This window comes from Perna viridis, chromosome 11 (genome assembly GCF_037379345.1).
Source record: "Perna viridis isolate PV_CMFRI_1.1 ecotype Kerala chromosome 11, ASM3737934v1, whole genome shotgun sequence".
Taxonomy (NCBI): Eukaryota; Metazoa; Mollusca; class Bivalvia; order Mytilida; family Mytilidae; genus Perna; species Perna viridis.
The window spans coordinates 27,381,450-27,394,961 of NC_142455.1; the positions used below are offsets into that span (position 1 = coordinate 27,381,450).

The window sequence follows — 13,512 nt, forward strand, 5'->3', positions numbered from 1 at the left end:
CATCTTTTTTCTAGAAATATTCATTGATAGGAACATTGATCACTCAATGAATGTAGCAGGTGTTTAAATCAGCAATTGGCTGGATGTTTAATTATGGCAAAATGCCCTTAATCAGACCCCAAAATATATTTTCTATGAATGTTACTTTCATAATTAGGAAATTAAATTTTGAACCCCATTGATAAAATGCTTTGTAAGATGCAGCTTGATACAACTGCACAGGTTGAACCCTGATCAGTTTGGCTAGTATGGATGCACCATTCAAGCTTGATATAGCTCTGAATTTTGATCCCCATTAAATATTTAACACAGGATAAGAATCCACAAAATCAATCCTAGCCTAAAACTTCTTTGGTTGTATGATACGTTGTGAAACAAGTTCAAACTAACTTCTAGTCCAAACATCACAAAAATTCTTGTTTCTGACCTCTAATTCCTGAAAAGTTCAAGCCACAACCCCCAAAATCAATCCCAATCTTTCTATTATGGTACAGCACCTTGTAGAACCATTTCATAGAGTTATTGTCTGGACATAATGAAAATGCTAGTTTCTGGATCCCTTTTTGGCCCAAATTCCTAAGCGGTTCAAGTTACAACCCCCAAAATCATCCCATCCTTCCTATTGTGGTATGGCACCTTGTGCTACAAATTCTATGAGATCCACACTCTTATCATCTTATTCTCAAGTTATCCTGATACTTAACCATCAGTGGACACATGACGAGGACAACAACAGCATGATACTGCAAATTTGTTACAGTTTTTTTTAAAAAATCCCAGTTGGAGCCTCCACATGACTTTTGGAAGAACAACATATGGAAAAACAAATTAGTGCTATAAATAGCTCAGGGCAACTCATACTCCACATTTAAGACTTAAGTTAGGAAGACATTTCTATTCATCGGAAAATTCCTATGTACATGTATTATGTAATTCTTTGTTATAAGTACTTTATAAGTTTTTTTCCTTCCTTGTCCTAAATACATTTAATCTAACAGTGCAAGTGAGACATTGGTTTCATATTACAAGGTTTCTCAGCAAAGACAAGTCTTCATAAGAATCTGGTGAAAGTGGAATCAATAACCAGTGGATCCCACTACTATGAAATAGGGGTGTTGGGGCGCACAAGTGATTTCCTGTCTTTTCTACATTATCTATATTATTTAGCGTAACAATCTGAATCTGCCTATGATAACCTACATTGTAGTGAAGTTTCCTCACAAGATTTACAGCCTACTTAACTTACAATTTTTTTCATTCTAACTGAATACCTACAATACTGCAGAAATTATTTTTTTTTTTACATTTTATTGTAATTTTAGACCTACATTAATACAACACAAAAGTTAAAGAAAATTTTGTTGGAACCTCAAAAAGGGTATTGTCAAGAATCCTGCAAATACAACATTTTTCTTCAAAGTTTTGCACTCAATGTTTTTAAAAATGAAATAAATTCAAAATCTTTAACCTATGCACTCCATGTTATGAAAATAAATATAGAAACATGTAAGAATCAAAATCTTAAGTACTTCTCCATCTAAGAATCAGGCAAAATTTGTACAAGGAGTGGCACAAGATGTAAAAATACACAGAGATTTTATTGTAATATACAAGTATTTGTACCTCATAACCTCCAGAAATAATCCATCAAAGTATTTGTAAAGTTTGCTTTTATAAGATATTGATAGGTCAAATTTAGTTCAGATGCACTATGGAAAAATGTCGGGAAAATATATAAGCAGTAGTAAAAAATATATCTAAGTCATCAATGGGTCAGAATATATTTAAATTGCTTTTCAGTTGTTTTCTTGATGAATTTGATTATATTTGTGGCAAAAAAGACCATATAGAGAAAAATGATGTGCCACTCATTGCCTGATTCTTACAAATAATGGTACTTAAATGTACTGCATGTTATGAAATAAAATATAGAAACATGTAAAACTCATAATCTAAAATCTATGCACTCCATGTTGTTTTAAAATTTATAAAAAGAGGAGAAAAAAAAATAAATTTCAATCTTTAATCTTTGCACTCTGTGCACAAACATCTTTGGTGGGTGTCAGAAAAATTCTTGAAGTTCACATCCTCTGATAAACTCACTGTCAAAACACGTGTGAGGATACAACATTAAAATAAACAGATTACCGCTAATTATCAAATTCTTGTGCAATACCCAACTTGTGGAAGAAGCAAAGCCTCAAACAAATGTTACTCAACCAATTATTTAGTAAATGTCAGGCCATACTGATATAACAGATTGTTTCTGAAGGCAAACTGTAGTGACAGATGCAGAAATTTATGAAAGAGGGGGTATTCAAGGCTACCATATGCCAACTTTTGCCCAAAAAGGGGCTGGGTAGGTAGTTTCAACAATGGGACTCCCTTATAGATCTGTAACTGTATTGTTTTGTTCACATATTGTACCTTTAGGGACATAGTGACCTCACATGATTTGATTAATTAATTTTACAATGAAAAACCAGAACTGATTACAGAACTAACTTTGGTTATATTTAGCTTTTTTTTTTATTTGGCCTAAGCAGTGATACCTGTTTAGAACAAGCTTGTTTTTTTATTTGGCCTAAGCAGTGATGCCTGTTTAGAACAAACTTGTTTTTTGTTTTTTTGGCCTAAGCATTGATGCCTGTTTAGAACATCACTCTTCAAGCTCAAGATGGCTTATATATGACCCCATTGTACTGAGTGATATTCTAAACAATTTGTAAACATTGATTAAAATGATATTCTTGCTTCCTTTATTCTTTCTAACAGCTTCTTTAGTGTAAGCAGTTTTTCATTATCTGAATAAGTGTGTGTATATGGTATCTGGCAAAATCCAAAGGTAGTCAAGAATTGTGTAAAAATCATAACTCTTTTTCAAGGTACAGAAAATATAGTGTGTGTAAGTCACAATTGGGACAAATACTAATAGCTATGGAGATTTAGAGAAGTCCTAAATATATATATGCTCTGAAACATGACTGGCACAAAATCATTCAGTGTTTCAGAAATGACATATGTAGTTAAGTGATAGTTTTAATACAGACCCACAGGGTGGGTGTTATAGAAGTACTTTAACTACATGTAGCGGCAAATAATTAAGAATGGGTAATAATAAAAATTTTGTCTATTGAAAAATAACATAAATTTTCCATGTACATATTGTTTACTGCATGAAGTGCAATAAATAATATGCACATGGAAAATTTATGTAATTTTTCAATAGACAAAATTTTTTTATTGCCAATTCTTATAAATTAATTTTAAAACATTTTTTTTATCTTTAAACATGAGAAAAGTAGCTCTGAATTTAACTGAATAGGGGCATGTTAATATTTTTTTTTTATCCATTGAGATATAACAAAATTATTTTAACCAATCAGATTACAGTATTTTTCTAAAATTAATTTATTCACCAATGTAAAAATTTAATTTAGCACAAATTATAAGCTCTATCCCTCAGAGGCAAAGCCCAAATCATAATAATCTATGAGTGTGTCACTTTCCAGCTTTTGTATGTATTTGGTGTGGTCATTGTGTCATCTCTGATTTCTGATGCTTCAGTAATTTATTTTAAGATAAGTACCCCCACCCCCCAAAAAAACAAATCTGAATCAGCATCATACTAAACCTATAAATATTTACTAGCCAAATTTAATGTTCAAGTGAAACAAGCAATCAATAGTTGTGCAGATTATTTATCCGCTGACCAGACTGGACTTACTTTAAGGAATAAATTATAGAAATATTTAGCAAAACCAGAATTATACTTAATACATAAATTAAGTCAAAATAAAAAACATTCCTACATATTCTGAAAATTGTCATACCACCATTATGAAAGAATAGATGGAGTTATTTATCATTAAGCACTATTTTACTGTTTTTTTTCTTGAGTATTGACTATTGATGAAGAACAATTCTTTACAGGGTGGCAATTTTAATGGTTCTTGTAATTCTGTAATATCACAATATAAAATTCCAATAAAATTTAAAATTTTCAATATAACATTGATACATCAAATAAAATTTTTAAAAAAAAATTTGATAAATAACAATATTTTGAAAAGTCACAATCTTCCATTAGGATGGTATAACTATTTTGTAACTAAATTGGTGAACTTTGACTTACCTGTACAAATGGACTCTTCAGGAAGCCAGTGGACCCAGACTGTTAGGTATGGCCTTTGACCTCATCCCTTGAGAGACTATTGGGTAGGACACTAACCCTGTACCACCCTGGTGCATGGACACTGCTGTCATGGACATATTATTCTGTGGAATAGAGACCGGAACATTCAGTTGTAAATTTCCAGGACCATTAGCCATTTCTCTCGCTAGCCGCTGCTGCAGTGCATGCTGGTTAACTAATTCACTATTAAGAGCTATTTGCTGCGCTAAACTAGTTGCTAGATGGTTAAGGGACTGGGGAGGTTGAGCAGCCACCCCATTTACCGCTGGTTGTACATTTGGTCGACTGACACGGTATCGTGCATTTTGTTCTAATAATACTTCATTAGTTGCTGTCAAGTCGGCAACTTGTTTTTTAAGTTCATCCACTTTTCTACGTAACATTGAGTTTTCCTCTTCCAATAACTGATAACTATATGGACGGGCAGGTAATGGATATCTTGTATCAAATCCGTTATATCCATCTAAGTCACGCTCAAGTCTTCTACGTTTACCTGAGAAACCATCATAACCCTCATAACGATCAGATTCATCATAGGGATCATACATTTTGTTAGTCCTTCCTTCTTGTCTTTTTTCACGTTCATAGTCTTCAAGGCTAACATGCCTGTATTTACATTTATTTCCCCTTTTACAATTTCCTTTCAAATTGTCTTTGCATATTGGAACTTCACCTCTAAGTAAAGGAATGTCAACATTGGAAGGGGCACCCATACCTAGGGCTGCTGCTTGCTGCAGCCGCACTGGCAATTGCCCGGTCTGTTTAAAATGTTCTTCCTCATCACGGGAAATGTGAAGAAATTTACAGTTCTGTCGTCGGCACCCAGTATTTTGAAAGTCATGACATATTGTAATGTCCTGTTTACGACCTAAATTGCGAGCCTCGTCAGGATTTGGATGCCTGTATTTACAACGTCTCCCCCGCTTGCAAACATTGCGCAAATAGTCCCGACAAATATCATCCTGATCTTTTCCATTAGTGTAACGTGCACTTTCATCACTTCCGCTAGTGTCACTATTTTCAGACATTTTCTACGTTAGTACAATTATAAAAACACAGAGCAAAGTTTAAATCCAAAAGAGAATATCAATGAAAAGATGAGTGTATTATAATCGACCTCGGGCTGACGGCCTCATTGCTTCAATCTGTTGAATCTGCAAGTAAAAGATAATTTGATGTACGTGGATTCGCCAGTCGCAGCAGTGCATAATTGGCGCAAAATTGCATGAAAGTAACGCTACGCTGAACATGATATAAATTCTGCACAATAATCTGACTTTTGTCCTTTTTCTACACAATACATCTCAAACATGGTTATTATATCAAGTAAAAGAGATAAGAGGAAAGAAAAGCAAGGCTCACTACATAACTACCAGGCTTATGTATTGCTTACCTACTTTTCGACAGGAAGTTTCATATTAAATATAATTCTGACTATTGACTAACTTTAGAAGAAGAAAATAAATCAGTAATTTGACAGTTCTATTTCTGTGCAGTAATTTTGGAAGAAACATAAGGAAGTTAAAGAAATTTATCAACATATACATGTAAGAGTGATAGTAACCTGTAAGGATTTCCTAGTTCAATTAAATTCAATTATTTTTACATTACTGATAACAATGGCAAAAAATATTGATTAAAATTTGAAACCATTCCAAAAGAATAAAATAATAGTATATCATTCTGTCATGTACAAATTTGACCTTAGTTCCTAAGAAACTCCACTGAATATCTTGGATTATAATTACATAATGAATACAAGTACGATACATGTACCTTGATATCTAACTGAATATTTATGACAGAAATATAATTTCCATTTCTTATTATTATTGTTATAAGAAAAAAATGTAAACAAATTTATAAAGATGTTAGGGAACAAAGCTTCAAAGTTAACCTTATGTGTGTACATAGAATAAAAGGATTTATGGAGATTGACAAACTCCTATATTTCATACAATGTTATAAGCACCTAATATAACAGTCTGAGGTAATGTTAGGCATTTAGAAAACTGGCAGATTTAAGAATCCATTTTTTCGTTAACAGAAAAAAAGGGGGAAGGGTCTTTTTTTAAACAATAAAAAGACAAAAGATTGTAGAATCTTCTCTTTTACACTTGTTGTAAGAATAAAAACTTCAGGATTTGTTTTTCTAATGTGATTAAATTCGAGTAGTGTAATAAGTTAACAAGACTTTCTCTGGGGCTATTATTCTTCTATTCCAAGTCCAAACATTATACATATTGAAGGATAAAGAAAAACCCTGAAGGGTTTGAAGATTTGGGGGTGGATAAAAAGAACATTTTAGATCTTATCTACATAAAAGGAAGAATAAGTCTAAATGTTTTTCTACATTTCTCAAGACCTATGTGTTGTTCTGAAGTGTTGTTTTCCTTCCCTGAACAATTAATGTCACATTCAGTAAAACTTTGTGATGATAAAATCTTTGTCATAAATTAACCAAGTGCTGTAGTCCATGTGACAGAAGCGTCATATCAAGATGATTAATTTTCACTTTCTCAGTGATCATAGAATTACATTCAATGGGAGTTTTTTCATGTTTTCTATTGGTTTTTTGAACCTGTTATGAGGAGACACTAGGTTCAACAAACATTTAAACAGTTTTTACTTTATTTGAATATGATTTATAGCTGGCCCTGTCAATGTCAAGTCCTCTGTGGTCCAGTAGAGCTGGTCCTGTCAATGTCAAGTCCTCTGTGGTCCAGTATAGCTGGTCCTGTCAATGTCAAGTTCTCTGTGATCCAGTATAGCTGGCCCTGTCAATGTCAAGTCCTCTGTGGTCCAGTGACACCCAATACATTTAATTTCGGTCATTGTGGTCATCAACAAGTGTATTTAGTTTGGGGGTAGTCATTGAACCAAAAATATAGAAAGACAATTTTCCTACAGATAAAATACACATATCAGTTTATCTGAATCGAATGCTTCAGTTCAGTTTGGGTTACAGTTTGGAATACTTGTTGGAACAAATGTCCCATGAAAACTTTACAGAGATCATCATTTAAGCAAATAAATGACCAATTTTTTTAACATGTGGCAAGGGCGGAAATCGCTAAAAATAAACAGAAAATCCAAGAAACAGATTTTTATGAGGAATGGACAATATCTTGTAAAGAACAAGATTTTGCCTGACCTCTGACCTCACTTACTCATACCTTGAAAGTCAAAGAAAATGACATGATTTATTCCTAACTGACTCATTTTGTCAGATATATCTTGACCACCATGATCTATTTGAATGTGGTAAACATTTGCTAGAAATGGAAACAAAATTTTTCACAGGATTAGTGGATCCAGATATTCTGATAATGGGGAGTAGGGGGGTGCGCTAACTGGCCTAAAGGGGAAAGGGAGGGGGGGTACTCAAGTGAATACAAGTTTTTTTTTTCTATTCAATCAACCGTTTTAAGCATAAGGGGGGAATGGCGCAAGCCTCCTGGCCCCCTTGATCCTATCTGAATAGTTTGACAGCAACATACATTTAAATACTGCTTAATTTAAAACTGACCTTTAAGCTCTTATTTAATCCAAACTGTTCTTTTGAGTGTATTTTCATCACACAACCCGTTTTTCAAAAAATGAACTTTAAAATTCCTAATATCAGCTCACTACTACATCAATACATGAACAGAGATGAAGATCTGTTGCATAAAAAAGGCCCTCCCAAATACATCTACAGAAAACCAATTTACTCCAAGAATAAACCTACGACTCACAGAAGAACCAAGTTCCTGTCATGGATCAACACAAGAAAATAAAACATCTTCCACCGAACATCGTAATTTGTACATAAAAATGCACAGAAACAATTATTTAACCAGATCTGGCTGTGACTAAATGAACAGAATCGTATGGTCGTCTCATTAGCGTATCTTCTCAGCCTGATTTTTACATCATGGATATCATCACTAAAGACTAAGGTGCTGAGGCAGAAGAAAATGTCAGAATTATTCAAACAGCGGCTAATTTGTTCCCTATCTCCTGGGTAAAGCATGCTAAGATACATAAAAGCTTTCCACTTCAGAGATGTAACATTTTCTTCTTCTGAAAATATCTTCAAAGAAATGACCTGGTCAATGAACAGTCTGGCTATCCTTAATTTTCAGATGATTCCAGCCCCCAAAATCATGTTGCCAGCTTTTAATCATTCGTTTCAAAATGTTAAAATTTTTCACCTTGAAATGTCAATTTTGAGAAAAAAAATGAAAGTCTGACCACCCTTGCTTTACAAGTAGAACTTCTGTCCTCGTAACTGTTGTCCATTCAATATTTTATCATTTATTCTTTACAACATATATGACATTGTTACAAAAGAACTTCCAGTGAAATACTAGACATTACTTAATATGAACCAAAAATTTGTCAAATTCAAGAAAGCACCTGTTGGGCAGACCTAAAAAAAACAAGAATAAAAAAGTTTCAATTGTCCTGATGTAGCTTCCTGTGTGCAGATATCCTCTTTATTAGAAAAAAAAATCAACAACACAATAAGACAATACATTATCAATCATGTCTGTTAATCTATAATCAACAATTTCAAAATATTTTGAAGGCGAAAATGCAAATCAGTATTTCAAGGTTCATATTGACTGCATTCATTATTTCTTTCATAAACAACTCAATCCAAAACAGACAAATGTCTTAGATAATACTAAAATATATCTATACTCATATAGATATATATTATATTACCCATCAAAATTTAATTATAGAAAAATATCTATTTCCATGCCTTCAAAAATAACATTACTATAACAACCCTAATATGAAATTGTAATCATTATCTAAGAAATACTACTCCATACTATACAAGCATTCAATTAAATTTTAATCTAATACAAATACCAATTTCTGGATCATTTTCAAAACCAAAACACGTCCTCAACTTTGATATTTGCTTACAGCATTCAAAAATATGGCAAAAAAATGAAAAAAATCAACTACTCCTGCCAAAAAGGCGGGAGTTTTATTTCACATAGAGCCATGTGCAACATAAAACAAATGTTACATGAGGCTGTTTGATTAAGGAAGACTCGTGTTATGCAAGATTAGTTTCTGAAAATTACAGTTTTATTGGAATTTAATCAGTTTGCTAATCAATACCTGGGGATGACTCGATTACTGAAATGGGTTATTAATAAACTAGGAAGAAATAACTTGAAACATTGCCTTAATGTTTCCTAAGTCTTCATGATACTGTACTAACCTAGCAGTATTTTTCCCCCTTGTGAAATATCATGCAGCCATTTGGCAACATTTTGGAAGGTCATTTAGAATACCTCCAGTAATTACCACTGTGATATATAGTAAACAACTGTGGTTTTGTTGAGCCAAATGTACTGTGAAAGTACCAATTTTCGTGGATAAGGGAGGAAACACAAGTTTGTGGATTCTTGAATTCGTAGTTTTGAAGTTTTCAATATACAAAACAATGGGGGTCTCCTTTTCCTTTTGAACAAAATTTTGTGGTTCGGCCAACCCATGAAAACTGGTACCCTACAAACAATAGCACTTTAACAGTATACAGTGCTAATCCAATGAATATAATATTTTGGTGACCTACAAAGTCTTAATATATTAAATGCAATACCAGCAGAATTCAAAATGTTTACAGGAACCATCAATACTCCATTATGAAGACTGGTGAGACTTAGTGTCCTGTATATCCCTGGAACCTAAGTTTGATCCTTAAAATAGCAGATTTTAAGGACACAGTGATTCAGAAAAACTTTGAAATTAAAGGGCACCTCCTGAGAATAATGAGTTTCATTTTAACTCTCTCTTTATTCCATAACTGATGCAAACAAGAAATCTGTGAGTGATGGCTAGTGATACCCCCGCTTTCAATCATGATATAAGGAACGTAACAAAGTCCATGGTAAACAGGAAGTTGTTGAATTTTCAAAATTGGATTTCACCATAAAACACACCTACAGAAAGAATGTAAAGAATTAAAGCCTCTGTGATGTGTAGTTGCTGAGTAATGTGCTATGGAAAAAATTGTAACAGATGGACAGATCAGGTAAGACTAATGGTTTGGATAAGTTGGTCATTCTATTTAGATTTGAAAGTAAGAAGTGCTTCTATTTAGCTAATAGTCCATAAAGATATATGCCTATCTAATTTGTTCCAATGAACAGGACATAGAAATGAAATATGATTGTTGAATTAGGAATAAAACAGATGACTTTATTCAACAATGTAAATTTTTAATGATCTCATTTAGATTTTCCTAAACATTACATTCATCTACAAAACTGATCAATAAATTTGATGATATAAAGCCAATATAGACATTTGCTACTAAAGGGAGATGGGAATATTTAGTCACACACATATATATAGATGTTTTCTTTTCCAGGGAAATAAGAATATTTAGTCACGTTTAGATACATATTTTCTACTGAGGGACGAAGGGAATATTTAGTCAAGCTTATTATTTGATTCTAGTATAAATAAATTTTTGGTTACCATAGCATAGGCTTTTTAAAATATTCATCCTTAAATTTGAAGTCTTACATTATTGACAACTAAGTTTAAAGGTGAGTTTTAGTTGCTTACAGTGGTAGTCATCCATTAAATTGAGTGAAGTTTGAAACTCCTTACAACAGGATGTTACAACTGTAAACTCAACGATACCATATTGGTGAAGACAAATATACCTATTTTTTTAATAAATGATATTAAAATGGCTAGTAATAATGCTAGTCTTTTTTTATTTTTTCGTAATCCAAATGTAAGCCCAATGTCTATGTCAACAAAATTAGAAAATATCATGAATGTAAATCAAATACGTGAGAATGTATGATGTCACAAATTTGAGAATATTCTCTGACTTAATTTCTAAAGAACCACAAACAAAACTTGCTTTCTTTTCCCTTCCAAATCTTTTTAGTTCCCTGTGATTTTGCTCTATCACAAGTCTCATGGATGTTTAGCACAAACACAACAATAACTTCTTTCACTCAAATGGAACACATAGTATAGCATGGGAACAAATAAATGACATTCATCTTTGATCTACAAAAAAAATTAGGTCAAGTCTTATGTAAAATGAAATAATGCAACAAAAGACATTATTTGCATCCAAACAAATTACTAGCAAAGCAGAATTCATTAATAAGGAAATAATTTTATATACCACTTAAAAGATCTTTTGGAAGATTAAAGACTATCCAAAGACAACTTGGAGTGAAGACAACTTGGAGTGTCGACAACTGCTTAAAATGAAAGTAAACCACACCCACTCAAATACTTCATCTCAAGTACTTTTCACACATGTCATCATCAAAGACCTCCTTAAAATTACATAACTTTCTACCTAGAGGAGGGTAGATTATAAACAAGTTTCCGAAGGGTCATGTAAAAAAACCTTTTTTTTTTCTAAATTGAGATCAGTTAAAAGGGGGATTGATAGGAAGAACCCTCCTTGCACTCCACATTTAGGGGGCATAAAGCAGTTGGAACACCCTTCTCTCCATTTTGAAATTTTATTACAATTTTTTTAATATGCTACAATATCCCTGAACAACCAATATTTTTGTTGGGAAATTTTATTAATTTTGCATGTTTTGGAACAAAAACTTACAAAAAAAAAAGATAGAATCCAACCCCCTTTAAAAAAAAATCCCAGCCTATCTGAATGCCATGATATTCTTTAAAAAAATGAACAAAATATTTCCCAATATTTTGATACTGATCAATGTTACTATAAAGTCAGTCAGCTCCAGTTAAAACAACAAATATCAAAATATTGTATATATTTTAGAACACATTCGGATCACTAACACATTAATTCAAGAAGAAATAGGATACTATTAGGAACATGAGTTTTTAACAAATACGTCAATAATGTTTATTAAACACTGCAACAGCTAACAGAATACTGTAAAAAAAAACATCATTAAATACAACTAAACCTACAAACAATTCCCAAGGACACCTTACAAGGTAATGAAATTCAAACTTACTTTATTGGGCCAAATCCTTTTAAGCCCATTTCCTGCAAGTGAACACAATGTTTCCGTTAAAACGACAGATTTGAAGACACAAACTTTAGAATCTGTTTAAAATGCCAACGCAATGCACTGTTATGAGACTGGAATGGATAAAACGTTTCTCAGACTTGGAAGCCTTTAGGACGAATCAATAAAGTGGAGTTAATTGCGGGTTGAAAACAAAAGTTTCAGCGCTATTAACTTCTAAACTACCAATTAAAGTGACACATCAAAATTAACTTGCAGTTTCATATCGATTGATCAACAGTACAGTGAATGTTGTTAACAAGTACTGCATACCAAATCATGTCTTCAACTCCAAAAACATTGTTATGAGCGCAGTATTCTACTGTTATATACAAAATCTACATTAAAATTAGAACAATAGTCTGTTACAATTGAATTGCTTACTGGTTTTATATAAGTGAATAATTAAAATATCCAAAGAAAATTGGCATTATATTTAGTTGTGACAATTGTTAATTGAAAATGATGTAGTAACAACTCAGAACACACATTTTTATTCTCCTTTTTCTCAACTGTTTTGTATTTTGTATATGCAATATTAACAAATTATGCTGCTGACCTAAGTATTCTATTAACAGTCTACATAAAGAGATGACAAAAATATATCTGTTTCTTGATTCCATTATATAAATTCTTTAAATATTTAGTCATAAGACTGAAACCAAAGACACAACTTGAATTCTATGGGGACTCTTTATTCTATATGGAATCAATATAAAAACTGACTAACGATTAACAGGAAAGGGTATTAAAATGAGGTGTAAATTTCAAGGGAATTGAAATCTACATAATTCAGGTGATATTAAGTATATTTTATAACAAGTTTGTAGGGGCTTTTAATGGACCGACAACAATAGATACTCGTAGACCAAAAAAGTCAATTTCCCAATTTTTTGTCCATTAAGACCTTACCTTTTGAGATTTTTACTGTAAAGTTGCTATTTCTGGGTATTATAACTAACAGAGGTCATTTACCAGAGACAAATACCATCATCAAGTCATGATACAAATTAGAATACTTACAAAAAGTTCGGAAAACTAGTGGGCAAAACCGAGACTTCCCACAAAATGCTGTATACATCGCAAGATCATTACAGATAACTTAATAGAACAAGTAGGAGGCTTCATTTTAAGGCCAACAAAAATAGGTCTTATTTTATTTTCAAAAAATGTTTACATTGAGTTAATAGAAACAATCTAGACTTTAACAGAGCTTGTGTCAAAATGGCCATAAAATATTTTGAGTGGGCACAAAAAATTAGGGTAGGTAGG

The 13,512-nt window shown here is 32.3% G+C and overlaps 1 protein-coding gene across 22 annotated transcripts in view; it reads right to left on the reverse strand.

Moving 5' to 3' along the window:
• Positions 1 to 13,512, reverse strand: part of LOC148603565 (zinc finger CCCH domain-containing protein 10-like) — a 132,385-nt gene that overhangs the window by 10,833 nt on the left and 108,040 nt on the right. For 20 of the 22 annotated variants that reach the window (XM_088552033.1, XM_088552026.1, XM_088552038.1 and 17 more), the window contains one exon: positions 4,136 to 5,349. In XM_088552033.1, coding sequence (XP_088408159.1) covers positions 4,153 to 5,223 — 1,071 coding nt within the window. In that variant the 5' untranslated portion in view covers positions 5,224 to 5,349 and the 3' untranslated portion in view covers positions 4,136 to 4,152. Of the gene's footprint in view, positions 1 to 4,135; positions 5,350 to 12,186; positions 12,324 to 13,512 lie in introns of those variants that run through there. The other 2 variants (XM_088552031.1, XR_015916426.1) reach the window with 2 other exon arrangements.